This window comes from Manihot esculenta, chromosome 14 (assembly GCF_001659605.2).
Source record: "Manihot esculenta cultivar AM560-2 chromosome 14, M.esculenta_v8, whole genome shotgun sequence".
Taxonomy (NCBI): Eukaryota; Viridiplantae; Streptophyta; class Magnoliopsida; order Malpighiales; family Euphorbiaceae; genus Manihot; species Manihot esculenta.
The window spans coordinates 3,270,927-3,298,566 of record NC_035174.2 but is presented as its reverse complement, the minus strand read 5'-3'; the positions used below and the strand labels follow the sequence as shown (position 1 = coordinate 3,298,566).

At 35.9% G+C, this 27,640-nt stretch overlaps 7 protein-coding genes across 10 annotated transcripts; 5 read left to right on the top strand and 2 right to left on the bottom strand.

Moving 5' to 3' along the window:
• The first annotated feature begins 166 nt into the window (after nt 1–166).
• LOC110631301 (F-box protein At5g07610) lies at nt 167–1,740 on the top strand. The gene has a single exon (XM_021779071.2). The coding sequence runs from the start codon at nt 467–469 to the stop codon at nt 1,652–1,654; it is 1,188 nt and encodes a 395-aa protein (XP_021634763.1). The 5' UTR covers nt 167–466; the 3' UTR covers nt 1,655–1,740.
• Nucleotides 1,738–4,696, bottom strand: LOC110631300 (putative kinase-like protein TMKL1). Its single transcript, XM_021779070.2, has 2 exons — nt 3,875–4,696; nt 1,738–3,022 (listed from the first exon to the last, which is right to left on the bottom strand). Exons 1-2 carry the CDS (start codon nt 4,356–4,358, stop codon nt 2,430–2,432), a joined length of 1,077 nt encoding a protein of 358 aa, XP_021634762.1. The 5' UTR covers nt 4,359–4,696; the 3' UTR covers nt 1,738–2,429.
• A 2,977-nt stretch (nt 4,697–7,673) lies between these two features.
• On the top strand, nt 7,674–12,485 carry LOC110600233 (quinone oxidoreductase). Its single transcript, XM_021737032.2, has 5 exons — nt 7,674–7,930; nt 8,257–8,398; nt 10,645–10,871; nt 11,315–11,572; nt 12,000–12,485. Exons 1-5 carry the CDS (start codon nt 7,721–7,723, stop codon nt 12,303–12,305), a joined length of 1,143 nt encoding a protein of 380 aa, XP_021592724.1. The 5' UTR covers nt 7,674–7,720; the 3' UTR covers nt 12,306–12,485.
• A 151-nt stretch (nt 12,486–12,636) lies between these two features.
• On the top strand, nt 12,637–17,919 carry LOC110599790 (protein DYAD). Of its 4 annotated transcripts, XM_043950656.1 has the most exons (8): nt 12,637–14,174; nt 14,275–14,423; nt 14,547–15,262; nt 15,387–15,770; nt 15,890–16,007; nt 16,084–16,167; nt 16,587–17,369; nt 17,475–17,919. In XM_043950656.1, exons 1-8 carry the CDS (start codon nt 14,066–14,068, stop codon nt 17,673–17,675), a joined length of 2,544 nt encoding a protein of 847 aa, XP_043806591.1. In that variant the 5' UTR covers nt 12,637–14,065; the 3' UTR covers nt 17,676–17,919. The 4 variants fall into 4 exon arrangements, with proteins under 4 accessions (XP_043806591.1, XP_043806590.1, XP_043806589.1 ...); XM_043950655.1 differs by having other exon boundaries at nt 12,637–14,423; nt 16,587–17,360; XM_043950654.1 differs by having other exon boundaries at nt 12,637–14,423.
• Nucleotides 17,920–19,357: 1,438 nt separating this feature from the next.
• LOC110600559 (gibberellin 20-oxidase-like protein) lies at nt 19,358–21,022 on the bottom strand. Its single transcript, XM_021737426.2, has 2 exons — nt 20,063–21,022; nt 19,358–19,966 (listed from the first exon to the last, which is right to left on the bottom strand). Exons 1-2 carry the CDS (start codon nt 20,419–20,421, stop codon nt 19,363–19,365), a joined length of 963 nt encoding a protein of 320 aa, XP_021593118.1. The 5' UTR covers nt 20,422–21,022; the 3' UTR covers nt 19,358–19,362.
• An 8-nt stretch (nt 21,023–21,030) lies between these two features.
• LOC110599789 (PLAT domain-containing protein 3) lies at nt 21,031–22,719 on the top strand. Its single transcript, XM_043950766.1, has 2 exons — nt 21,031–21,340; nt 21,417–22,719. The coding sequence occupies exons 1-2, from the start codon at nt 21,263–21,265 to the stop codon at nt 21,885–21,887; spliced, it is 549 nt and encodes a 182-aa protein (XP_043806701.1). The 5' UTR covers nt 21,031–21,262; the 3' UTR covers nt 21,888–22,719.
• A 581-nt stretch (nt 22,720–23,300) lies between these two features.
• Nucleotides 23,301–27,294, top strand: LOC110600558 (DNA-directed RNA polymerase III subunit rpc4). Its single transcript, XM_021737425.2, has 9 exons — nt 23,301–23,458; nt 23,545–23,594; nt 23,741–23,810; nt 24,809–24,848; nt 25,463–25,704; nt 25,806–25,869; nt 26,147–26,238; nt 26,340–26,576; nt 26,918–27,294. The coding sequence occupies exons 1-9, from the start codon at nt 23,423–23,425 to the stop codon at nt 27,068–27,070; spliced, it is 984 nt and encodes a 327-aa protein (XP_021593117.1). The 5' UTR covers nt 23,301–23,422; the 3' UTR covers nt 27,071–27,294.
• The last annotated feature ends 346 nt before the right edge of the window (nt 27,295–27,640 follow it).

Sequence of the window (27,640 nt, the reverse complement as noted above, 5' to 3'; positions counted from 1 at the left end):
AGAATCATTAAAAGCAAGGTCATTATAATTACCAAAAAAAAAAAAAAGGCAAGGTTATTACATGAAGGTAAACGAGGTTAAACCAGAAGGGGATGTTTTAAGGGAAAATGACAAAAGGTAGATGCCAACAGAAATAAATTAAGGACTCAGAAAAAAACAAAAACGGTTGACTACTCGCCAAAATCAATCCGATAGTTGGGGAGATTTCTTGGCAAGCTAGCAGTTTTGCTGACTTTTTCTTTTTTTTTTTCCCACCTATATCTCATAAGCTTAGTATCTGGTTTATCTAACTCCAAAGAATAATAAATAAAATCAATTTTCTAAGTCTAGACGTTCTTGAGAATCAGCTTCAATTTCTTACACAACAATCTTCTTTTAGGGCATAGAACCTATAAATTACATTCCTCTTTTTGCAGGAATAAAGTCATGTATTAAGAATTTCATTCTACAAAAGAACTTGATCATCATGTCCTCTCCCAAAAGAATCAGAATCAAAATAATCTTCCCTTCATTACGATCATTATCGGCGGAGACAATTGCCAACAACGATGATCTCTTAACCCAAATCCTTCTCCGTCTGCCCGTCAAATCCCTTCTCAGATTCAAGTGTGTATCCAAGCGTTGGCTCTCTCTCATCTCCAATCCTCTCTTCTACTTTCGCCTGAACCCCTCCAACTCTCCTTGTGCTCTCTTGGCACAAAGAAGTCTAGTCAACTTTGAATTCGACTTCATCGAGCTTGATTCTAACCATTCTAATCCACCCTTCAACACTCTGAATTTTTTTAATCACACATCTGTTATCGAAGTCATTCAGTCCAGTAATGGATTACTATTGTGTGGTAGTTTCTGTAGATATTCACGCAAACAAAGGTATTACATTTGCAATCCTACTACCAAGCAATGGAAATTACTTCCTCCACTGACTCAAGTTGGTGAAACTGCTGGTCTTTATTTAGCTTTTGATCCAAAGAAATCACCTTACTACAAAGTTATTTGCGTACATCAAGACGACATTTCAGAACCAGAATATAGAATACTGACTTACTCTCCAGAAATCGGTCAATGGAGGGCCTCATCAACTGCGACTTTCAATCTACCCTTCGATGTTGGATTCTACGGAGGGGTTTTCTGGAATGGTTCTGTTCATTGGTATACTGATTCAGGTCCTTCTGTACGTTTTGATGTCGAGCAAGAAAAAATTGAAGAAATGCCAATGCCTCCAACTCCAGACGATTGGTATCGAAGAAGGGTCAAATATTTTAACGAGTCTAAAGGACATCTGCTCCTGATTGAAATTTATACTCCGCCCTCTACACAGTTCAATGTGTGTGAGATGAAAAGGGACTATTCAGGATGGGATGTCAAGTATCGTGTTAATCTTGAAGGAGTTGTAAGTGCATTTCCTGGAATGATTAGATCCTATCTTGATCATTATGCGTTGAATTACTATATTTTTCAAATACAGAGTATTATAATGGGAGAAAGCGACGACGAGGATTATATGGTGCTGCATATACCAGCATTATTCTTGAAGTATAACTTTAAGGATGGAAGTTTTAAGAAGCTTTGTGATTTTGATCCTTTTTGCAAGGACGCCTCCAACTTTGTGTATTGTAATGCTTACGAGTATATTGAGAGTCTTGCTTGTGTTTGATGATTGATTTCTGTTAGTTCTGAGGCTTTTTTGCTTTGTTAAGTTTTTGGAATAATCAAACTTTGAGTATTTTCGTGTTTTACTTATTCATTTTCTTTCTCCACGGATTTCAATTTCATTGATTATTAGTGTTAATTACAATAATTAATGTGCTACAGAATCACCTTACTTTTTGATGGATTAGAAAAATTAAAATAAAACAAAAAACAAAAGAAACGCCTTCACAATCACCTCACTGCAAGGTCAATAGAAGATGCCATAGGATGCTGGGAAACATGCCTGTTTGGTCTCATTAGCAGAGAAAAACAGCAATCTAACTTGCCGAATCATGCAATTTTATCTTCAAGAAATGGAAATGTTTAGATGTACCTCGCTCAGGCAGCGTAAAGAAACACGAGAACTTTCGCTATTGATAATTGACTCTTTCTAATAGACCTTACATGCCTTGACAAGGCAAAACTGGGACCATATGAGATCCACTGTCTTTTGTTGCTGATACTTTTGGCAATAAAAGATTTCCAAAATCCAACAATGTCAATCACAATTGCTCTATTCTTGTTGGATGGTTCATGGTTGAAGTGACCTAATCAGTATCAATCATGGGTTTGTTGGAATCTTCTCTTTAACCGTATACATCACCATCTCCACTTTTTTGCTTCTAGAGACTAAGCAATTGTGCTCTCCTGCACAGGCCAATGTCCTTTTCTCTCAAACACCACCTTAGGCCCAACACAAGAGCCCAGTTCAACTTCCCACAAAATAGATAGATATTTTATCATCTTCCAATTTCTTCAAGCTTACAGAGGACCTGCCTAGTGTTTGGTCTAAGCGAAGGCGAAGGGGAACAACATGACATAGCAAGCTGAAAGAATTTGAGCACACGTTCCTCAGTAACAGGACTTTCACTATCACTGTTATTGCTAACAAGTACGTCTGGATGATATAAATCTGTAATTCTCCTATCGAGGACTGCATTTCTCATGAAAGTTGGCAGATGAAAATCATCACCAGAGTTTGGATTCTCATTCATTGGTTCCTTCCCTGAAAGTAGTTGAAGCAACATTATCCCGAGGCTGTATATATCAGTCTGCTCACTTGCATCTTTCATTTTGACAAGCTCAGGAGCTTTGTATCCATCAGCTGCAGAAGCTTCAAGCATTTCTTGGGTAGCAGTAGGATTCAACAGGAGATGTAGGCCGAAGTCTGATATGTATGGTTGGTAATTTCGATCTAACAAAATGTTTTTCAGCTTGAGATTCCCATGAATTACAGTCTTCTGGAGTCCTGTGTGAAGATGATCTAATCCCTTGGCTATGCCAACAGATATCCTATAAATGATGGTCCATTTGCGAGACTCAGCATTTCCATCTGCCCATAGAAAACTAACATTGTAGGACCATTCAAGATTTACTGCAACTTAAAAGGTACTTCATCGGCAGGAATTTACTTGGAACGTCTAGAAATTTGGAGTAAAGTTGAAACACAGTAACACAGAATCATTAAAAGCAAGGTCATTATAATTATCAAATAAAAAAAAAATAAAAAGTAAGGTTATTACGTGAGGGTAAACGAAGTTAAGACAAAAGGTGAATGCCGACAGAAATAAATCAAGGACTGAAAAAAACAAAAACGGTTGACTACTTGCCAAATCAGAGATAAAGTGATGCAGGCAAAACAAGATTTTGAGTCCAAATCCAGATAAAGAATCCTCTTTGAAAACTTACACCCCAACCACTCAACCCCAAGAAAGACCAGACAAACTAAATAAATGAACATAATTGCAATTGGAAGATTAGAGAGGAAAAGATATAAATGTATGTACTTGATCTGATTGCCAATATCAATGCGAGTTTCAAGATGCCAAACCAAATTATGTAAAACTCCATTAATGCATTAAATATATAATCAAAAGAAATTTGATGATCTTTAGAAATGGAAATCAGTATAAAAATAAGACTGGAAAAATGAAAAATGAAATATGGAAATCAGTTGCAGAATTGGCTATGCATGCTTAAATTTGTGAGTCCATTACGTAGTACATGATTGTTACACTTCTTCCATTATTCCTTAGTTACTCTTTTTACTTATTTGTGAAAAAATAAAAATCAAATGTCAATCAGCATAATTAGAGAAGCTAATGACCAACAGGAAATGTATGAATCTTATAGTTTTTACAGAGCATATGTGGATATTTTCTAAGCAACCAAACAGAAGTTTTACCTCTGATGAACAGAGCCAGGCTGCCACGTCTGAAAAACGGGTGAACAAGAAGCTTTTCACCTCTCGGCCCTCCGTAGAATCCCAAAAGAGGGACCAAATTAGGATGTCTAATGCTTGCCAGCAACTGTATCGCCTCCCCAAAATCTTTAGCCCTTGTGGTGCATGTTGGCCTCAAGAACCTAAGCAGCCTCACAGAGTTGCTTCTGGGCAGCAAGGCCTTGTACAAAGTACCATATTTGGATTTCCCTATCACCTCTCCTGGTGCATCAAGAATGTCACCGATTATGAGGTCTTCCCCACCCTGGAATGTCAACAAGTCCTCTGTTTCTATGTCATCCCCATGCTTGATTTCAGGCCTTTCTACGTCATTGCTGCCATTTCTTGCTTTTCTTTTCAAGTAAAGTAAGATGGCAAGTATGAGACTGATAAAAACCGTAGCAGAAGTTAGTCCAAGAATGAGTTTTAGCAAATGGGTGTTCTTCATCTCTATTGAGTTGTGATTCCTGTTAGATTAGAGCAGTGAGAATAATTTAAAAATTGCAAGGAAGAGAAAGAACAGATAAATAAGATCTGGGTATAGTGTGAGAGAGATTGTAAGTGTTGGGTCAAGTGGGAACTCAGTTCGAGATTTGTATGGAAAAGTGTGAGGAGAGAAAGACAATAAGATGACGGTAGAATTGAACTTTGTAAGGGTATGTGGGTTTTTTCAAATAAAAATGAAGTTATGAATAATGGTATTTACAGAATGATGATGCAAGAAACTGCACAATGATGCAGAGCTAAATCTGGCAAAGACAGACATAGGCAAGCCCTGTGATTTTGGTTGGGCCTCTGTTGTTTAAGTTCTGCCACACCATTACTGGCCTTTCGTTTTTTGCCCCTTCCTTTTTGACAATGATAGGGATTATCTATTTCATGCAGAAATTTTCTACTCAATACATTTTATATTTTTTAGTATTCATATAATTAATTAGGTGATAAAGTGTTTATAATTAAATTTGAGAGATTTTAATTTTTATTTTTTTTATCTCTAATTTTTAGTTTTAAAAAAAATATATTTCTTAATATATATAATTAATTTTATTTTTTAAATTTAATATTTTAAAATTTAATATATTTAATATAAATTTAGTCTCATCTAAAAATAAATTATCATAAATTAATCAAACTAGGTATAACGAATGTAAGAAATTATTTTTTTCATTTAATTCTCTCATCACATGTATGCGGATGGACTCAGGCATATAAACTGACTACTTCTTCTTTTTTAGACTGGACTAAAAGATGAGATTAGGACTGAAATTCAAAGGAGGTCTGATCTTAACGCCGAACGGACTAGATCGACCCAATTGAAAAACTTAAAGGGAGTCCAGTCTTAAGGCCGAACGGGTTGAGTCTGGTTCATTAGAGAGGCTCAAAAGCCCTCAGCTAAAAGGCTGTCGTCATGGGTCAGGCCTCGAATTGAAATGGTAAAATCCAGCGGTTATGAATAAATAAATAAATAAATAAATAAATAAATAAATATATATATAATTTAAATTGATTATATTTATATTAATATATTTATTTTATATAATATTTTATAGTTATATTATATGTATAGTGTTTTTTATACAATATAAAATAATTTAATATAAATTATATATTTAAATAAAAATAAATAATAATATATGAATAATTAACTAATAATAATGATAATATATTAATAAATTTTATATAAAAATGTTTATTGATATTAATAATAAAATTATATAAATTTAATTAAAATTATATAATTTAAAAAAAATTAATTAAAACTATATAATTTAAAAAAATTTCTCTCGTCAATATAGATCCTTCATATATATTTATTATATATACTTCAATTATTTTTTCATATAATATAAATATTTAACTAAATAATTATTAAATTTAGTACTATATTGATAATTTTATATTAAATATATTTTATATAATTAATTAAAAATTTTATAATTAGTATTTGAATAATAAATAATATTTGATATTATAAATAAATAAATATTTAAATATTAAAACTTAAATAATAAAAAAATAAAAAATAAAAATATTAAAATATTAAAATTTAAATAATAAAAAAAGTTAATCATTTATTATTGATGAGAATAGAACCAAAACCTTAGAAAAATTACAACACTACACTATAAATTTAATATAATATAATTTTATATATGAGATATTAAAAATTATTGAAATAATATTTCAATCGAAAACTTATAAAAATAAAAGATAAAACTCTTCTCTAAATAAAAATTTCATTTTCTATTATATTTTAAATTAATAATTTGATTACAATATATTTTAATTAAATTATATTTAATTTTATTAAAATCTCTTTTAATTTTTTAGTTTAAAATTTTAATATTTAAAAAATTAAATTAATTAAATTTTATTAATAAATTTTTTTAATTAAACTTTCAAATTCTTCGAATTAGCTTCGTTATTAATTTAAATAAATTTTTCACGAGTTGAATTCAAATTAAACTCAATTATAGTATTTAATTTTTTAATCGAGTTCGACTTCGAACTTATAAAACTTTTTAATAAATGAATATAAATTTTATAAAATTTCAACTCGACTTAATTCAAACTAAATTCGAATATCAAAGAGTTTTAAGAGGTTTTAGAAAAAAGAATTTTTCCAATTAATTAATTTAACCAATTAAACCATCTATTTTTCTATTTCAAGATATTTCTTCTGCATAAAAAATGAAAAGACAAATGAGCAATAATACGTAAAAATAGCAGCACTAGTGTAATCTTACCTTTTTGTCAAGGATAAAGTATGATGACCACAACTGTTTTCTTAAATGACTGCGAATAATTTTTTTTTTTCCTTTTCATGATGATGCGTAAACGGGTGAATATTATGTATCAATTTTATAAATTAATTTATTTGACAATTTAAAAATTAAATGAGCAAATAAAATGAATTTTAATAAAAATGTGTGCATATATATTATATATCTAGTATAAGACATAATAATCCTAGAAATCTGAACATCAGATATTGGAAAAACTATTCCACTCAATGGAATTCTATTATTTTTACATAAGAAAAGAGTTTGGTCGCCCCACTTTACTATTCTTTATCAACAGATTCATGGACTCTTTCAATATCATTTCATCCATATGTCACACGAGCCCACAACCCTAGATATTTTTAAATGTTAAGAAGCAATGAGTATGTAATGTGAACATATACAATGATGGGGCATACCCTCCTACTGAATTGTCCCTTGAGATATATCCAACTTAAGTAAGCAATAATTGAAGAAACCAAGTACCCATCAATAATCTATGTGCTCATGTCTCACGGGTCCACACTCAATTGTTAATTACCTTTTCTTATTGGGTAAACAGATTATTTTCCTATTGCCTTAATTTTGTAATTCTGTTAAGAGACCCTGTTCATTATAATCAGATTACAATAATTTCAAAATAGAAGCCCATTTTGCTAAGTTTGGGAATGGAGATCATAGTCTAGATCTAGCCCAGGAAGCTTTTCCACGAAATAATAGACATGAAAATGGCGCACACTGGGCGGACACTGCGGTTCAGGCTCTGAAAGGAGTAAGTGGTATACTACTACTACAAGGTGGTCCTCTTACGCCATAGGCCGAGATTTGGTCCAGAGAGGCCGCTGCAGCAGCCCAACGCCCACCAAGCAACCAAAATAATTACTGTGAGAAACCTACAAGATCCAACGGACATAATTGAGTGGTCCCACCGATACCGGTTATATGTGCTTAACGTATAGTCCTCCTCATTCCGTCTCTATACAATACACAAGAGAAAGCAACAAAACAAGGGTCAATTGTTTGGTAGATGGGCTTAAGAGTGAAGTCGTGGAACCATCCCTCCATCTTCATTCCTAAACAACTGTTTCGTCCATCCCATTCTCTCCGCAGATTACCATCTTCTCTTCACTCTCCCAGTTTACCAACCCACAGAAAACCATTCGCTAGAGCGCTTGCCACTGCAGCACCACCCAAAATGGTCAAAGCTATTAGGGTTCATCAGCTTGGTGGACCTGAGGTCTGTATTTCTTTCTCCACTTATATTCTTATCTGAAATCTATGATCAAAGGTCGTGTCTTTGATCAAATTCATCTGTGTGAATTAATGGGTACCCATTTTCTATTAGCTAGATGTTGATCCATGAGATTTCATTTTAAGTTTGACCGGGATTAAACAAGTTGTATGGACTAGCAGCATTTCCAGTAATGTATACACCTAAATAAATTGCATATCTAGGTTCTGTTCCATATAATTATTTTAGAATTTTCATTTGAAGAACAGTGGACGTTCTGCTTATTCTTAAGTTAGTCATTTTTCACTTATATGTGTATCTAATGACACTAGGTTCTGAAATGGGAGGATGTGGAGATAGGAGAGCCAGGTGAAGGTGAGATACGTGTGAAAAACAAAGCCATTGGGCTTAACTTCATTGATGTGTACTTCAGAAAAGGGGTTTATAAGGCTCCTTCAATGCCATTCACTCCAGGTTTTGCTCCCTCCTCTCTCCCTCTCTCTCTCTCACTCTATTGCTGGCTTGCTCTGTTCACTGCATAAATTTGCCATTTAATACCAACATATATACTTCTGCTGGCAATGATTTCCACTTACTATTATTTATTTATGCTGTTTGTAAGAAAACATATCATCAGTAATAAATTACAATGGCACCAAATGGAGATATCGCTATGTGCTCTTGGAGTGTGCTTACAGTTAGGTCCTAATTGCCTGCCATGTGGAGTTGGTTTATTTTCATGCCAAAATGAATTTAGTATTGGTTTTTCAACACTTAAGTTCTTCTAAATGTAAAATCAAGTCGTGAATTTTTGTGTACTCTTAGTTATGGCTCTCTAAGAGTTCCTTTACAAATACAATCATGTGATAAGATGATCTTTATCTTCTTCTGTGGTTGTTTGTATGGGTATTCAGTTGTGTAGAAAATGACTTTTCTTGAAAAGCCATTGATATAGTCATCTATGAACCTAGTTACTGTTACAGATACCGCCACCATCATCATCAATAATAATAATAATAATAATATGTAAACCAACTACTACAGATAGTAGGGACTTCACATTTACTGAAACTAAAGTTGTCAAAGTAATTGAAGCTTACTACCGGTGCTGAAAAACCAAAAAACCTAAGTTGAGTGACTTTGAGTGAAAATTAGCTTAGATTAACCTAGAGAGAGACCTACAGCATCTGGTCACAATGATTTTAATGATACTCAAATTGAAGTCATGGTAAGTTTAGGAAAGAAATCTAAGTTGAGTGATGGAACTGGAAAAAAATCTAAAGTTGAGTGATTGAGTGAAAGTTATACTGACGAATCAAATTGTGTTGGTCTTTGATAGATTTGTAAACTGTGGAAGTGTTTAAGAGTTATCTGCTTTTCTATTCTACCTATTGATATTGCGTCAATAAGCATTGTATATATAGTCTTGCCTGGAGTCTTTCATCTTTGACAATTATTGTAACGACCCGAAATTCGGACCGCTGCCGGCGCTAGGATCCAGATCGGCTTAAGGCCGCCGGAACCCGTAGCAAGCCTAACATACATCCTGTATACCTGTTTAATCCCATACATGATCAACAATTACATAAAAATTTAAAACTTTCTCATTTATTCATTCATTCGTTCATTCATTCATTCCTTCACCAAGCTTAACCTGTGCATGCACAAATCATAATATAAAACCTCTCACTGGAGTTCTCATCAAATACTCCAATGGGGTATCATAACATACATTAAGCTTGGTTTACATAATCATCATTAAACATTTAAGATCTTGTACTAAAAAGGGATTAACAACATACTATGGTCAAGCACAACTCTAAACTTCCATAAGCATCATTACATTACATTTCCATACTATACTTTTTATATTACATCATATTCATGTCCACATCTATCTATAACATAAAACATGACTCTACTCCTGCTGACCTCCTGGTCTACCCTGTACCTGCAAACCTGGGGGTTAAGGGAGAGGGGTGAGCTATAAAGTCCAATGAGCAGAATAAATAAACATTCAATTTAAATTTCATGCTTTCATGAAATGCAACACATCACAAATAAATCACATCAAGGATGGACTTGTCACCAATAGTCCTCTACATATTCCAATCGTGCCAGGGGCGTAGAATGGGCCTCATTGGTCTTTCTCTTATCATAACATAACATAGCATAACATTTTATAGTGCCAGGGGCGTAGAATGGGCCTCACTGGTTATCCATACCGTATCATCATCATACCATAACATACGAGGACTAAAGGGTCATTCAACATCCATCCACATCATCATCAAGTTATGCAATGCAACATATTCGTGAATTCTAATGCAAACAACCTAGTATATCTCATGGCATACGTGATGCATGTATTATGCTCAAAATTTATTTATTTGCTTTGAAACATAAAGAGTTATTCCACTCACCTCTGGCTGAAGCTCTAATGACTCTGAAGCAGCTATCACACTACTGAGGTCCTTGGTTCCTCGGGTCCGAACCTACACAGGTGGACTCAAATGAGGTACCAAACAAAGACTAACATAACTCTAAACTGCTCCAAAAAACCCCCTAAAACATCATAGAACAACCATATAATACATTAAAACATCTTATGAAAACATGGTTTTACCCTTCTAGAGGTTTCCGACATCCGAGATTCCACCGGACAGTAGGAATTCCGATACCGGAGTCTAGCCGGGTATTACAATTATTCTCTAATGTAGGTATGGAGGCTGTTGGAGAAGTGGTGGCTGTGGGCCCTGGATTAACTGGTAGGGAAGTTGGAGATATTGTAGCCTATGCTGGCAACCCTATGGGCTCATATGCTGAAGAGCAGATCCTTCCTGCAAACAAGGTTGTACCTGTTCCTTCCTCCATCAGTCCTGTTATTGCAGCATCTGTTATGCTTAAGGGAATGACTGCTCAGTTCTTAGTCCGACGATGTTTTAAGGTAGGTTGTATAGTAAGTCTTTGTAATCATACTCTAGTGTTTATAAGGTCATGGAATTATTTATAATTTGAAAACAGGACAAAAAACTTCTCAATAATAAAATTCATGATGTCTTTACATCAGGAAAGGTAAAATATACTCATTGATGTCCCCTATGCTGCATATGAATGACAAACCACAGTTGAATTAATGCATGAGTGTTCTAATGTATGTTACTAAAACATTATCACTGGATATGCAGTTCATTACCATTGAATTTGCAGTGTTAGTTTCATAAATTTATGCTTACACCGGTACAACTTAGAACAAAATTTGTGTTAATTTCTCCAAACTACTTCTGGGTTTTTTCACTAGCCACTACACTTCTTGCAAAATATTATTCAAATCAGTTAATTGTTTGTTCTTTCCCATAGGAACACGTCTAAGTTCTCTTTTTGTTATAGGTTGAACCTGGGCATACCGTCCTTGTTCATGCTGCAGCTGGTGGAGTTGGGTCTCTCTTATGCCAGTGGGCAAATGCCCTGGGTGCTACTGTCATTGGAACTGTCTCATCCAGGGAGAAGGCAGCACAAGCGAAGGAAGATGGATGTCACCATGTCATAAATTATAAGGAAGAAGATTTTGTGCTCCATGTTAAAGATATCACATCAGGCACGGGTGTTGATGTTGTCTATGATTCTGTGGGGAAAGACACCTTTCAGGTAATTGATCCTATTCTCCTGCAAGATAGTTTTGTGGAAAACAGTAACATTAGTATTCTGGATCCAAAATTTGTGGATTGGTGATTCATATTTATTCTATTATATATGCGTGTTATGTTATCACATTTTACCGGCCAGGCACCACTTCTTGCGTAGGTTCGGTTTTCCATTAGGTTATGTCATCAAATGTTTTTGATTATCAACTCAAGGATCATTGCAGTTATAATCTTATTGCTAACTTCTCTGTGCAAGGCCTTATCTTTCAAAATCATGTTATTCATTGGGCTTTGTTTGAGAAGGTTATTGAATATTGCAGCTGCATATTGGTTGAAATTAACTGTTGGCCACAGGAGCACAGAGCCAAATTATACTTGCTTTCTTGAAATTCTATTCGTCTGAGTTCTTATGGGCAAATCATGATATTCAGGGATCACTGGCATGCCTCAAGACTCGTGGATACATGGTGAGTTTTGGGCAGTCATCAGGTACAGTAGATCCAGTGCCATTGTCAGCGCTTGCACCAAAAGCACTGTTCTTGACAAGACCTTCCCTCATGCTCTACACTGAAACTAGAGATGAGCTGCTTGAAACTGCTGGAGAGGTATTTGCCAACATTGCTTCAGGTGTCTTGCGAGTTCGAGTAAACCACACATACCATCTGTCTGACGCAGCACAAGCACATGCAGATCTTGAGAGTCGAAAAACATCTGGGTCAGTCGTGTTGATACCATGAAGCAAATGCTTATTTACCAGCTATACTGGACTCTTTCTTTGAGGGAGTTACTCTGGGTGAACTTTTTTTGTGCTAGCTTGTGTATGATAAATAAAGTTTGTTATAGTAGTTGAAAAAGGAAATCAAAACATGGACGGGTAATTTTCATTATATCTAATAAAAGGTTTTGCATTTGCATCATCCCAGCTGGATTAGGTGGTAAGCTCCTCATGTATGCAATTGAAACTGGAGGACAGACGAGTTTAGAAAAAGTGAGCAGTGCTTCCAGAGAATGTTTTAAAATATTCGCCTTCAATATGAATATGAAAACAAAATAAAGCCGTTTACTGTAACAGCATGTGAACTCGTGCTTTGTTGCTTTGGCGTCCCCACACGTGCGAGCACCTCCGAACGCTTGTACGTTGGCATAATTTGGATGAGCCATAAATATAAAACCAGTTAGATTAATTCTCCAGATCACGAAATGACAAATGAAGCACCGCTTCCAGGAGAGATGACATGCTACTCCCTGAAGGCTGAATGTGTGAATGTGAAGACAAGTGAGGACTACTCTCATCGTTTGTCAGCTTAGCTCCAAGGCTTCAAGCTAGAAGTATCCCCTGACAATGGGCTTTGTGCCTTGTGTTAGTTATACTTGCAGCTGTAGGTGAATCACTGAATACGAAATATAAAGCGCGTATTGAGAGCTGAGACTTAGAGGGCAGATGGGTAATTTGCTAGCAACAAAAGGAGGAAATCTCACGTGAGGCACAGCATTATAATCATTGCCATATACATTCTCTGTCTCTCTCCGTCATAAATCATAACAGAAAATTTCATTTCTCTCACATTTTCTTGCTCCCCAAACACTCGCTCACAATCACAATTACACAGCAGCCAAAAAGTCTGCCACTTGATTGCTTTCTCTCCTTGCATTTTTTCAAACTAAGTGCTTGATCATGAGTGAACTGTAATTATCGGACTCGAGCTAAGATGGATTATCCTCATCTTGGAAAGGTATAAGCTTTGTCCAGTTTCTCTGTTTTGCTGTTCTGCAATCTACATTACAGATAACTCGAAAAATAAGACGTATCTATCCTTGGTTGTCCATTTTTCTTTCGCAAAGTAGAAGTTACTAAGGTCTTACTCATCTCAGTGGACAAGCAGATGAATGCAAAGCCTTGCATTTTCATTAGGATTTCTCCCGCCCAAAAGCTCTATCTCGATTGCCATTGTCGTCTTGAATACAAAAATTGATGCATTTGATTTGAATGTTATATTCTTCGTTTAGAGCAAATTCTGTGCTTCAAATGGTCTGGTATGGTAGACTGGTAGGTCACTAGCTTTTAGGAAGCTAGTGTCACTCCAACGATTCCATTTTTCTGTTACTCATCTCTTTGTACTACTCCACGCTCATTTTCTCTCACCCAGCCAACGCGCCAAAACCTCTCAAATAGCATCAGCCAACCAGACGTCACACATACATTCACTTTAATCCTGCAGTTGGTTTCACGCGTGCACCAGGCACGTGAAAAACCCACACGTCCGGCTGGTTTAGCATGTCGCTGCAAAACCACCCCCAAACAAACAAAAATTTCCCCAAGTAATGATTAGAGCGCGTGATCGGAGGACACACACATACATATATATGTCACCGTTAATATTCTCTGCACCACCACACAGGCATACAAGAGGAGAGGGTAATTATATGATGTGTGTGCGTGTGAATTGATGAGAAGAAAGGGTTTGCGGATTGTGGTTGCTGGTTGGTTACTGGGTGCATGTGCATGCAGGAAATAATGTACTTGAAAAGGCAGCAACAAAGCCCCGACGACGCCGCAAATGATACATATTTGGGCGGACAACTGCTGCCGATATCTTCACCAATTGGTACCTTTTTTCTCTGATCATCTGATTCAAATTAAACATTTCTTGTCCATTCTTCCCCTCCTCTTCGCTTCATTTTCTCACAGCATGTCCCTTCCATCAGGCTCTATTCTTCAGAGCCCCTCTTATCAGTGTAGTTACAATATTGCCGATCCCGCAGAGCACATTAAAGTGGGTTCCTTCTATGAACTTGCTCACTCCAAGCTCCCTCCTAAATTCCCAGATCAACTAAACTCAATCCGGGTAGCCATGGTAAGTTAATGCAATCCATTAAGTACATTTGTCCTTTTGCTTCTTTATCTTCTCTATTTTTATTGGATGCTGTGTTTATGTGATTCATCAACTTCTGAATTGTTTTGGGTTCTGCTTGATTAGGTGAACGAGAAGACCAGAATGAGGGTGTCGCTTAGATTTCCAAGCATCTACTCTCTCCGAGCCTACTTCAGTGAGACTAACTGTACCAAAACAGATGTAAAGAAGCTGCCGGCACTGGACGAGAAGTACATTATAGGATCGGAAGTAGCAGCAGAAGTTCTGTATCGGCGGATCACTCCTCATGAAATCTCCGCGAAGAGAAATTCGTGGCATTTCTGGGCGGTTCCTTCGATTGCGGCCGAGGAGGTCTCCACCTCACACTCAAATTCTAAGCCTAGAAGTACTGTCGTTCCGAAGAAGGGTTCTCTTTGGTCTGAGCTCAAGGGCACCGGGATGCTCAAGTGGGGCCAGCGCCGGCAGGTCAGATACTTGGCTCGACATGTCGAGGATAAGCGCAAACAGAAATTTTCAAGTAAGGTTCCGGACAAAGAAGAAGAAGAAGAGGCAGGGGATGAAGAAGAAGAGAACGCAATGGAGGTAGCAAGTGACGAGGGTGAAGAAGAGAAAGCCAGTGATGACGAGAAAGAAGAGGATGAGAAGGCTGGTAAGTCACGGGAAACCAAGACAAATCGCAAGAGAAATCATCAGGCGTCTAGCTGCAAGTCCCAGAATAATAGCAAAAGGCCAAAAAATGAAATGCAGAATCAAATTGTAGCTTACAAGCAGAAGAAAAACAAAGTACTCAAAAACTCCATTGACAGATGGTCCGTTGAGAGGTGAGGACAAATAATAAAGTTTAAATAATCAATTAATATCTTAATACTTTTTCTTATTTTTATCAGATTAATTTGTTTATCTCGCCAGAAAGTTAACTTGCTGTGAGAATTACTGTTTATGAAGGTACAAGTTAGCTGAGGTGAACATGTTGAAGATAATGAAAGAACAAGGTGCAGTGTTTGGGAAACCAATTCTAAGGCCAGAATTGAGAGCTCAGGCAAGGAAGCTAATTGGGGATACAGGTCTGCTAGACCATTTACTGAAACATATGGCAGGGAAGGTGGCGCCAGGCGGGGAAGAGAGGTTTAGGAGGCGGCACAATGCAGAAGGGGCAATGGAGTATTGGCTGGAGAAAGCCGATTTAGTTGACATAAGAAGGGAGGCTGGGGTGCAAGATCCTTATTGGACTCCGCCACCTGGGTGGAAGACTGGTGATAATCCTACACAGGACCCTCTTTGTGCCAGGGAGATCAGAAATCTGAAGGAAGAGATAGCTAAATTGAAAAGGTAATTACTGCACCTTTTTAGCCACTATCTTAATTAAGTATGTTTTTTCAAGTGATTTATTGATTATGGTACTTAGTTTATCTGCTAAATAATTTTTTACCCCATTGTTTGATGAACAGGGATATGGAGGAGCAGTTATCCAAGAAGCATGAGGAAGAACTAGCTATTGTGACCTCCCAAATATCTTCTGTTACTAGTCACGACATAGAGCATGAGAAATTATTAACTCCACTTAAGGTAAATCAGAAAGTAGAACCAAGATTTTGACCAACAAAAGTATTTATCTTGACCATTTATTATTACATGTTTGTAGGAAATGTATATTGATTTGGTGAATAAGAAGGTTAAGATTGAGGAACAATTGATGGAAATTTCGCAATCTTTGTGTGGGATGGAGGTATGGAAGCATGACCATATTTAATTCTCCATTTTCTTTATATGGTGTTAAGGATCATTATTACCCAAGTCTGTCAAATGATGGATTAACTATTAGATTTAATACATCAACATGTTTGCCATTAATCAAACATTGTACATTGCAGATTTGGATGCTACTTTCTTTTTTATTTCACACTGTGGCTATATGGGGATACTGATTTAATTTATGTATCTTTAATTTCGAGGTTTAAAACATTGCAAATAGTTCCATAAGTTAATACTTCATGAATAATTTGCAATTTGCACTATATATATTACTTTTGAAATTCTTGGTTATAAATGACCTTTTTTTTTGTCTGTCTAAATTAACAGAATGTTTGAATGATGTTTTTAGTGATGTGGCGAAAATGGTGATACTGTGGGATGTATTTAATGCAGGAACAAATGGGGAAGCTAAAAACAGCAATGGAGGAAGCAAAAAGAACAGAATCATCTGAAGGACCTGCATTAATGAGATTACCGGAATCAACATCTCCAGCAGTCACTCAGAAAAAAAGAAAAGAAGCAATAATGCAACAAAAGAAAGAAGAAACCGTACCAAGGGAATTAAGACAAGAGCATAGTAAGGCAGGATGCAACAGGACCCCACCAACAGCAAAATCACCGTCACCTGCAGATGATAAGGCAGCAAAAATAGAAAGACTGAAGAGTGGGTTCCGGATATGCAAGCCCCAGGGGACTTTCTTGTGGCCAAACATGGTGATCTCATCTCCTCAGGTTGTGGTCCAGCTTGAAGACCTCTTTGCAGTCCCTACACCGCCATCTGTCTCTTCCACATCAGCAACACAACCCCACCTTCTCCCTGCTCCTCCTCCTCAACACGATGAACCCATCCCTACTTCCCCTCTGAAGCCATTAGCTGAAAAAGGACCTGTCACCATCGCTCTACCCACAGCTGTCTCCCGACAAATTCATTCTTCCGACGATGTCTACGGTCCTCAGTATGAGAATAGCAGCATTAGTACCACATCTGCTACTAGCACTAATACCACCACCATAACCTCCCAGATCAACCTTAATGAGCCTCCTTGCAATATTCAAAATGACAATGGACTTACTGGTTCTCATTCTCAAGGTCAGACCTCCACATATCCAGTCACCTACCAAAGACGAGGCCATCATACTGTGACAGCCATTGCTGCTATGCCTTGTGTATGTAATGTACAAATTGAAGCACAATCTTGACACTCATATTTTTATGATTTTTAACTTTTTTAGCATTATATATTTTATGTCCTTATTCATGACCTGCTTGTTTTTTCACAGTTGGAACCTGCAAAAAAAGAGATGAACCAGTGGGAGGGAGGTAAAGACGAGGGAAAGGAAATGATGAGGTACTGTGAGCAGGAGCAACAGGGATGCTGCTCCGCCGCTTCCACATGTCCGTGCTTGTCAGTGGAAGTTGGAGCGTGGTTGGCTCTTGCAACTTCTAACCAGCCCCTTGAAAATAAATCTAAACGAGGTTAAAAAAAGAAGTAATTATGGGAAGTTTATAGTTTGATATGAATTACAGAATCATATTATATATATACATATATACACACGCACGCATGAGATTAGTTTTGCATATATACTTTTTGAAGAAGACCTCTGATATATAGTTGATTCAGGCGTGTAGGATTTTTGCCTGTTTTATGGTATTCATATATTTGTTAAATAAATAGTAATCATTATGTTCATTCATGGTGACCTTTCAATATAATTCCCTACTTTTTGCTATCATAAATCTCTTTCATTTGGATATAAAAAAAAATGTTTTAAGTATAAATCCGCTATTTAACTTTTATTTAAATTTATTATTATCGTTATTATTTTACAACCAATTAATGCTGGTGGTAGACTAGGTACCTTAAAAAGTGAAGAATTGGCCGTTGGGTAGCTAGCTAGCTAGCCGTCCATTTGGATTATTTTACATACCTGATATTGTTTGACAAAGGCTTGAGCAACCACCATAATTAATTAGTATTAGGAATTAAATATTATAATTGTATCAATGATTGTTCTTTTATGGTCAAGCATAATACTAACAGGGGTAACTAATTTAAAAATTAAAAATTGAAAAGAAAAAAAAAACCCATTATAGGCATCATCAATGAACAGATCCAATTTGGTAATAAGATGCCTTCTATTATATTTATTTTCTGTCTGTTGACTCCATTATTGTGATTTACATTCCATTTAATCCCCAAAAATAAATTGTATATTAAAGATCTTTTTTATTAAAAAAAATATCTTTTACAAAAAAATATTTTATAAAAACTAAATTATTTTTATTATCTAATTATAATTTTAAAAATAAATAATATTAAAATATATAATAATGTTAATAAGACTCAAAATACATAAGCTAACTTACTATTTAAAAAAACGAAGTCATTTTAAAGATAATTTTTTTAATTAAAAAATATTTTTCATTTATTATTTTTTTTAAATAAGTCAAACATGGAAAATGTAATATCATAAAATTTTTATATTTGATATGAAATGAAATTAAAGTGGGGCATGGCGGACAAAGAGGCCCAATTATTATCCTCGTTGGAAGATTCTAAATTTTTGTAATGAAATGGTAATTTCATATCTTGCATGGAGCCGAGCGAGACCTGTGCCATTACATTTTATTCGCATGTGAAACTATTTTTCATAGTATCACATCTACGTTAAACTGGTATGGATTAGAAATAAAATTTAAGTAATGCATCCCTACTCAACTTAATTTTATTATTTATACACTTAGTAACACTGATTTCGTTATTTGTTAATTTTTTATTTTTTAGTAGCAAATATGAAAAATGACTCTTATCTCTTAGAAAAGAGGACTGTGTTTTATTTAAAATATTTTTTCATTATTTAAATATTTCAAATATTAAAAAATATAAAAAAATATTTTTTATAAAGTAAATAGATCCTTAATACAATAAAATTTGATTCTCAAAGATTATAAAAATAATGTGAAAAAAATTTATTTGAATCCGTTTATATGAATTTAAGATATATGAATGTAAATAATATAATTTTTTTAGAGAATGACTCATATTTATGTGTTTTATATTTATAATGGACGGAGTCCATTTAAGAGAAATACAAAAGTTAGACTCAATAAAAAAAATAAAAAAAAAGAGAAAAAAAAAAAGTAAATTAAGAATTCCCGGTTGTGTCACCCATTTCCTGCAAAATCTTTGACAGTGAACCCAACCTTATCAAACCTACCTTTCTCGCTACTTTCTCTGAATTTCAAATAATCCCTGCAAACAAACGGCTTGTACTTCCTGAAATTTCCTTCTCCAACCACTTCATTGGGTGCAAAAATAACTTTCTCATCTTCAAAGCACCAAAAGAAAGCCAAAGAAAATCGATTAGCATATCTCTTCAGAACAACTCTGTGTTCAGATGACCTCAACTTGCCATCGCTCCATGCATGCATTAAATCTCCAACGTTCACTACCAGAGTATCTTCACATGGGCTTATGTCCATCCATTTCCCTTCCTTTGATCTCACCTGAAGCCCTCCAATCTCGTCCTGACACACAATTGTCACGCAGCTCATATCAGTGTGCATTCCAAGCCCTTCAACTTCTTTTTCTTCTTCTAAGCTCTCTGCAGGTGCTGTATATTTTATTATTCTCAGGTATCCATTGCACTTTTTAAAATCAGATTCGTAAAATTTCGTCTCAAAATCTTCTCCCAAGCTCGTCAGCACTGCCTTAACTATTGTTTTAGATAGTTCAGACATCTTGTTCCCATATTCTTGCAGTGTGTCACTGTTAATTTAAGCACATCAGAACCATATACATAAATCTTTAAGAATCAGGCTCTTCCAGAGATTACTGAGAAATGACAAAGTTAATGTATGTTACCTGAATTCTGGGTTTGGATGGTCGAAGAGAAGTTCTGCAGAACTTCGTGCAGAAGCATGGAAGTCAGGTCCAGAAACTCTAAGACTTTCAAAGAAAGGAGATGCAATGAAATGAGGGGTGTAAGATTTGAGAGAGGACGACGGGCCAACTTTGATCTTGGACTCATAAGGGAGGCTGAAGAGATTATCCGAGAGAGAATGGAGTTTCTTGTAAAGATTTTTGGAAACACCATGGTTGATTATATGGAAGAAACCCCATTCTTTGCAAGCTAAAGAGAGAGAGGAGAGAGATGATGGGCTTAAAGGCTGAGAAATGTCGAACACAGGAAGTTGTATGCAACCCTGCTGGGATTCAGGCATTGCTTGCTTAATGGATGAGTTAGTTTGTTCTGTTGGATTGATTTATATAAAGCTCAAATGGTGCATACTTAATTGACCAAAGACAAGCATACAGCTGTCCAGGTACAACTTAATATGAAATACAAGTCAAATAATGAGAAGGTCAACCCACACAGCTGGGATATTCTTGTAAGGTAATCAATTTCTAGTAACATGTATGGTGAGAAGGTCAACCATGAGAAACATGAGTTTGTGAACTTGTAAGCTGATGGGCAGCAGTAGGCAGGAATGCAGGAGGGTGTTCTTGCATCTTGCTGCTCATCTGTAGTTTGTCTAGTCAAAATTTTCTGTTTTGCAATTCAAGCTTAGACTCTGCTCAGGACTTGCTGACCACTTGCATTATATATATGTCAAACAAGCTCTATGTTTTAAGCTAATTATGCATTTTAATAGAGATCTGTAGGAATGAAGGAGAAGGAGGTACTCAGAGAATAAAAAATGAAGTCAAGAGTACATATCTAGGACCGATCGCGGTTGGATTTCAAATTTGACTTGAACCAACCAGACTGAATTGAACCAACCGGATCACAATATAAACAAAATAGGATAATCAAAATTTAATCCAACATCTTTACGTGGCTATGTGTGAAGGTTCCACCTTGCCTGCAAATCCCTCGAGGATCCACCTTATTTAGAATTAGCTATCTTTGGGTAAATCAATGAAGTAGAACTTGTCAAAAAAGTTTGCGTTGGTCCCATACTCCCCGTTTCGTCACCCTTTTAAAATCCACGCCCGCCTTTGAATCACTCCAAAAAATCTGTATTTCACAAGTCCAGACCTGCAAGAGATATAAATAAAGAAATGAAGAAGAGTCTCTACACTCCAATACTTTTGGTCGCTCAGGCGCTCTTCTCTGCTGCTGCTGGAGACTATTATTATGTAATTAACCTTTGTTCTATTCTTTCTAATTCTCATATATTCTATATTGATAACTTTAAGTTTCCTGCATGCGCAGGGTGATGAGTGCGTTTACACCCTCTACGTCAAGACCGCATCCATCATCAAGGCTGGAACCGATTCCAAGATCAGCTTGTCCCTCGGTGATCCACAAGGCCGCTTTGTTTGGGTCAAAGACCTCCAGTCCTGGGGCCTAATGGGCCCCTCCTACGACTACTACGAGCTCTGTAACCTCGACATCTTCAGCGGCACTGGCCCCTGCATTGGCACACCCATTTGTCGGCTCAACTTGTCGTCCGATGGCTCTGGTTCGTACCATGGTTGGTACTGTGATTACGTTGAGGTCACTTTCACTGGACCACACAAGGAGTGCAGCCAGACCATCTTCTACGTTGATCAGTGGCTGGCTACCGATGCTCCACCTTTCAAGTTAACGGCTCAGCTTGATGGGTGTAGTTTGTGGGATGAATCAGCCAACAAGAAGCAGAGGTTTGTCGTTGGGAATCAAAGAAGAAACGCAGCAGCTTGAAAAGGGAACAGTTGATCTATGATCTATATGTTGGTGTTTTAGTTATAATCTTAAGCTAGTTTTGGGTTTCTCATGAGTAACAAGACAACGAGAGTTTTCTATTTCAATGAATTATTTTTTGTTTTATCTTCCAATTTGATCTTCTTCTGCTCGCTTGAAGTTAAAATTCAACTATAATTCATTGGATATTCGCTAAGTTTACCGTCTTTAATCCGAAGCCGAGTATGAACTATGCCATTCTAACTAACTCTGTTACATTTAAACTATAAGATCAATGCCACAATGAAAATGCTGGCGAAATATCTAGACCGTTATTTTCCTAAAATGGTCTCACCAACGACGATGAGAACCACCGGCTGATTCCGCCGCCAACAATCAGTCCGCTCACAGTACTAGTAAGGTTGATTAGCGGCACACACGAGCGAATATAGCAATCTGGTTTGCCCCTGTCGATGTGCTGAGGGAGCTAGGTCTCCTTCTCCGGAACCCACTTATAATAATACAGAAATTAGAATTAAACTAGAAAGTACAGGCCGAGAGAGAAATTGAACAAAAGCAGCCCAGAAATCAAATAATATCAAATTATCAAGAAAAATCCACCTTTAAGCCTCCTCCTATCCTGATTACTTTACTTGCTCCGCAAGCCATCTGATTACGGGAACTAATTGCATGTTTAGTCGAAGCACAAATGCAGGAGACATTGAAATGCTGCTGCAGGGATGACATGATTGCACCCTGTAGATGAGCACAAGCATATGAGGGAGCAGCAAAGGCCCTAAGTGGACATATTCTCAACTATTTCTTATTTGAAAATATTTATGTGATGACTCATGATGACAACCACAATCCAGTTGCCAAAAATATTCTTAAAATAATGCTAGTGCCTCAGCAATATCCATTTCTGTAACACCGAACATCGATCTGCGTATAAGCAGAGAACATTAGCTGGACATTTCTCATATCGTAATGAAGAATTCAAAGAACCAGCCACAGTGGCTGCACCTCAATGGACGACACACGACCATGAAGCAAAATTGTTACGCACATCCCTACCACCGAATTTGACACGTGGCACCGGGGCAAGTAGTACCTCGCTCCATTTGTACAAGTCCCAGTCAGTTGAATTCAAAGGCATTATGATTGCGAATGCCACTTGCTGCCAACATTAGAAAGTCCACGTGCATACTGTGGATGTGGTACATGAAAAATCACTACCTAGGACATGCTGCTCCACCTGATTGGTCTATACAAATATGTCACCAATCACAGAATCAGCGCTTTTTGGTCCTGCCCGTTTTATAGCACTCGATAGAAAAATTGATCGCAGCATGTGGTTGGTGTGGCACGTGGTACACGAGTGATCTCACTTTAAATATATTAAATAGTAAAGCCTAGTCAAACTAGCATGGCTGTCCAATCGGCATTATCTCAATTTCTATCGATTGAGGTCTCGGGTTCGAAACTTTTCGACTCCCCTTTTTCGCAAATTTCGTCCTTTTTTCTCGTCGTCTTCTCCCGCCGGGAAATTCACCGTCATGAATCAGGAGCAGCCATCTCCAGTTCGCAGGAAGGTAAATCCCCATATTTCTCCTCTTCAACTTTCATATGAGCTTTGATTCTCCCTTAGATCTTGAAATTCTCGTGGAATCTTCTCCAGGTTAAATTCATCCCCAAGGGTAGAAAGCCAAAAGCCACCGTCCCTAAATCGTATAGTGCTCTCAGCTTTTCTCTGCTTTAGCTTCGCTTCAATTCTCTTTGTTTTTTTTTTTTTTGAAAATTTTTTATATAACAATCGTCTGAAATTAAATTCTTTTGAGGTTTGTTTTCATAGTCGGTGATGTTGTAAAATGCAGTGAGGTGAATTATAATGATAACCAGGAAGATGAAGTAGCCCAGGCTCAGAAGCTTATGACCAAATTCAGGGTGATATTCTTCTACTTTTTCCATCTTCTCAATCAACATTTTACATTCTCTGCACAGTTTCTTTTTCTTTTTTTCTTTTCTTCTACTCTTGAAATTGTTTCTCTTTCAATTTCACGGAGGAAATGGCTAAAGGAGTGTGTGGTTTTTTTTTTTCTTGCAAGTGAATTTGATTTCAGTTTTTTTTTTTTTTTTTTTTTTGGTTTATTTGACCTTTTGGTTTCGTTCAAGTCTATGGAGAAGTTTTGGACATCTTCCAGTTGTAGAAACGTTCGTCTCATTGCTTACCATGAAAAAGTAAAATAAAATAATAATAATAATAATAATAATAATAATAATAATAATAATAATAATAATAATCAAACTCTCGTCTAAGAGCAAGGTCGTGGGTCTTTCTTTTCTTGGGTTGGTTCAAAATACTAATGTCTTTTAATTTCGATGGGGATTAGAGGCTTTTACTTTTGTAGTTTTTCCCTTTCTTCCTTTCTTTATTTCATTCTTTAAAAATTGATTTTTTTACAAATAGGAAAATAACGATATATCAAGCCATTTCCCATTTTTTTGGTTGCTCTTTTTTATCTCTTTTAACTTTATTGGTAAACATATATTGGGATAGTCATCATTTTATTAAATAAATAAAATAATTGGAGTTTTGTCTTTATTGGTTATCATTCAGTTCATCACTATATTTAGAAGGTTGTTATTCAGCTGTTTCCAATATCGACAATGAAACCGTTATTCCATTAATTAAAGAAAAGGAAACCCTTATGCATTAGCAGGCTATTTTGCTGCTAATAATTTGTCATGACAGATTTTTAAGTTAAAATCTTTTTAACAGTGTCCATTTGATGACAGAAATTTGTAAGAATGTATTAATTTTGTGTATGTGAAGGCAAATAACTTTTCTTAAAGGAGAATGCAACATTATATGCCACTTCACAATAACCTGATAGTGGAACAGTGTTAACTGAACGTTAACTTGTTCTTCTTGGCATTTGCAGGATAATCTCACAAGACAGGTTCCAAAAGTTGAGAAACAATGTAACTTCTCTTTAACTAGTACATTTATTGGTTATAGTCAACTTTTGATTTTTGTTCATGTCTTTTCATTTTGTTGGACTTGCTTTTTTTGCGTTGATCTTTTTCTTCTTTGGTGCTGGACGATTTGTCAGCTTCCAGAAAATTTTATAGGTGATTACATGGCTGATAGCTATAAATATATACAGTTTTTAAGTAGTCTGGAGGTTTGCACTGCTAGTTCATTTGTTTTCATTTTGCATTTTTGGATTTTAACTGGGGTACATGATTATAAACAAATAGATATCACGGACAGGAGTTCTTTTGTTTCAATGTCAACGCCTAGTCTTGCTGCAGAGGCATTAAGGCATCTTGATGTTCTTTTCTCTAAAGTGCTGTAAATTTTTCACCTATGATTCAGTTTACATATAGCAGAGTGTTGCTTATCTTTGTTTGGTATGTATCAAGTCATCCTCATTTCCAAAATCACAGACAAGGCTTGTTAGTTATGGTGGAATAGATTGTGGAATCTTTATTCTTTACTAATTAAAGACTAGATTATGACTGAGGAAACAAGATTATTGTTATTAATGTTGCCATTGTATCAATATCTAAAGTTTAAAGTTTCTAACTTGCAGCTTCAGTGCAAGTTGCATTTGGGCCAGGTGCTACATCATCATCTATAAGAACATATGGTGTTCCTGGGGGTGAGAATGCTGGTAGATGCAGTAGGTCACAGATAAAAGACTCTATTGATGATGATGGGAAAATCATCAGCTCTTCACTTTCGACTGTCAAAGAAGATCGGACCATTGATTCTCTTCCAGATGCCGCTGATGCATTACCCCTAAAAACCAAAAAGGCTTTCAGAGAACCTTGGGTGATGTGTTTCATCTACGAACCTCTTTCTCTGTTTTTTCCCATATGCTTCTCTCTCTCTATCCCAATTCGCTAAACCTGGTTCCCCTGATGCCATTACAGGATTACGACCATACCTACTATCCTACAACTCTTCCTTTAAGAAGGCCGCACTCAGGTGACCCAGGTATTATATTAGTTACCTGTAGAATCCGGTTTCCCTCCTTTCTTCCTTACCATTACATGCTCATTTCAACTTCTGAAATGGCAAAACATTACAATTAAACAATTCTATGCAAGATTTAGAATTTTCACATAATCATAATGATAAAAAAAAATTTGATGACTCTATTGTGATAATACCAGAATGTCTCTGCAATTCCCCTTTTTCTAACATGTAATTTCTTTTTGCTATTAGTTTCATCTCTATAATGCTTAACTAAGGTTGCTTGTGTTGCTCTTAGAAATTCTTGATGAGGCTGAGTTTGGGGATGCCGCAAGGAAATTGGTGTATGATGAGAAAACCATTAATCCTGCTTCAGATCTTGGACTATTGGTTAGTTTTAAGATTAGTAAATTACTCGAATAATTTTGAAACGCCACATGTGACAGATATGACAGACTTTGGTATTGAAGTAAACGTGTGGTTGGTGACAGGAGGAATGTGATAAGGAAAAGATGTTATTCTTTCAACTTCCTGCCAAGCTGCCCCATTTCAAGCGATCAGCTACTGTAAAGGGGAAAGAAAAAGCTGAAGACGCAACTCCATCACAAGGCAAGGGTGTTTCAAAGAAGGAAAGCAATTTGGAAGAGTTACCAGGGGGATACATGGGAAAAATGCTAGTTTACAGGAGCGGAGCTGTCAAGCTGAAGCTAGGTGATACACTGTACGATGTAAGTCATCACATGTTTCCTTTACACAAAAACACGTCCACTTGTGTGCTGTTTTTCTAACCAATACATGAAGGCGTGGATTTTTTGTGTTTAATATCTTGAAGAGTTGAAGTTGTTTCTTCACTTTGTTTTTCTTTCTTATTTTTTGAGGCCCTTCGTATCAGATGATTATTCTTTATAATAACCCGTACTTTGTTTTTACTTGGTTCATTCTTTGAGATGTATTTATGCCAGAAGTAAATATTTTTTTATTTGAATTGGAAGTGAAGAGACTTGGGTTGATGCTTAATTTGGTTAGTTTTCTTTACTGATTAATTTCCTTTGTTTTGGGGTATGGTTAGGTTTCACCAGGAGAAGATTGCAAATTTGCTCAAGATGTTATGGCCATAAAAAATGCAGCCAAACACTGCTGCGCTATTGGAGAACTTGGGAAACGCGCTGTTGTAACTCCTGATGTTGATTCTCTCCTGAATTCTGTGATCAACTTGAGCTAAATGCACATCAATAGATTCAGTAGGTTAACACTTGAAAATGTCCATAGAGAGAAACACAGCAGTACAATGAGTATATAAATTAGTAGAATTACAGAAGTGTTGACTAGATTGCTGGTGAAGTTGCTTGGGGTATTTGCAGGATGTCATTCTTGAGCTACATTCTCAAGTACATAGAAAAATATTGTCATCACAGAGCATAGTGCCTACTATCCGTTCTTCCCCAATGCAGCTAATTTTTCTAAGAAAAAATTTATTTAGTTCATAAATTTTATCACTAAGTCACTATATTTTAGAAATTATATTATTTAATCCTTTAATTTTACTTCCATCATATATTTAAATCCTTCCGTTCATTTTATAAATTACTATATAATCTTTAGACATTATAATTATACAGTTTCATCCCTTAGTTTTACAATTATTCATAATTTTATACTTTAATTTTTAAAAATTCATCTCTCGTTTCTCATTTCTGTAGAGGAAAGAGAGATACGAAGAGAGAAATGAACATATAAATATCATAAATCAAAATGTGATTAATTAAAAATATATGGAAAACTGTAAATATTT

What these genes read in the sequence shown, in the direction of transcription:
- LOC110631301 (XM_021779071.2), top strand. Translation starts at nt 467, where the DNA reads ATGTCCTCTCCCAAAAGAATCAGAATCAAAATAATCTTCCCTTCATTA.
- LOC110599789 (XM_043950766.1), top strand. Translation starts at nt 21,263, where the DNA reads ATGAAGAAGAGTCTCTACACTCCAATACTTTTGGTCGCTCAGGCGCTC. An exon ending in CTGCTGGAGACTATTATTAT is followed by an intron (nt 21,341 to 21,416) that starts GTAATTAACCTT and finishes CTGCATGCGCAG; the next exon opens with GGTGATGAGTGCGTTTACAC.
- LOC110599790 (XM_043950654.1), top strand. Translation starts at nt 14,127, where the DNA reads ATGATACATATTTGGGCGGACAACTGCTGCCGATATCTTCACCAATTG. An exon ending in AATTATTAACTCCACTTAAG is followed by an intron (nt 16,008 to 16,083) that starts GTAAATCAGAAA and finishes ACATGTTTGTAG; the next exon opens with GAAATGTATATTGATTTGGT. An exon ending in CTATGCCTTGTGTATGTAAT is followed by an intron (nt 17,370 to 17,474) that starts GTACAAATTGAA and finishes GTTTTTTCACAG; the next exon opens with TTGGAACCTGCAAAAAAAGA.
- LOC110600558 (XM_021737425.2), top strand. Translation starts at nt 23,423, where the DNA reads ATGAATCAGGAGCAGCCATCTCCAGTTCGCAGGAAG. An exon ending in AGGCTTTCAGAGAACCTTGG is followed by an intron (nt 25,705 to 25,805) that starts GTGATGTGTTTC and finishes ATGCCATTACAG; the next exon opens with GATTACGACCATACCTACTA. An exon ending in GCCGCACTCAGGTGACCCAG is followed by an intron (nt 25,870 to 26,146) that starts GTATTATATTAG and finishes TGTTGCTCTTAG; the next exon opens with AAATTCTTGATGAGGCTGAG.
- LOC110600233 (XM_021737032.2), top strand. Translation starts at nt 7,721, where the DNA reads ATGGGCTTAAGAGTGAAGTCGTGGAACCATCCCTCCATCTTCATTCCT. An exon ending in TTCAATGCCATTCACTCCAG is followed by an intron (nt 8,399 to 10,644) that starts GTTTTGCTCCCT and finishes TCTCTAATGTAG; the next exon opens with GTATGGAGGCTGTTGGAGAA. An exon ending in TAGTCCGACGATGTTTTAAG is followed by an intron (nt 10,872 to 11,314) that starts GTAGGTTGTATA and finishes TTTTTGTTATAG; the next exon opens with GTTGAACCTGGGCATACCGT.
- LOC110631300 (XM_021779070.2), bottom strand. Translation starts at nt 4,358, where the DNA reads ATGAAGAACACCCATTTGCTAAAACTCATTCTTGGACTAACTTCTGCT. An exon ending in CCTGGCTCTGTTCATCAGAG is followed by an intron (nt 3,023 to 3,874) that starts GTAAAACTTCTG and finishes TTCTATGGGCAG; the next exon opens with ATGGAAATGCTGAGTCTCGC.
- LOC110600559 (XM_021737426.2), bottom strand. Translation starts at nt 20,421, where the DNA reads ATGCCTGAATCCCAGCAGGGTTGCATACAACTTCCTGTGTTCGACATT. An exon ending in CATCCAAACCCAGAATTCAG is followed by an intron (nt 19,967 to 20,062) that starts GTAACATACATT and finishes TTAAATTAACAG; the next exon opens with TGACACACTGCAAGAATATG.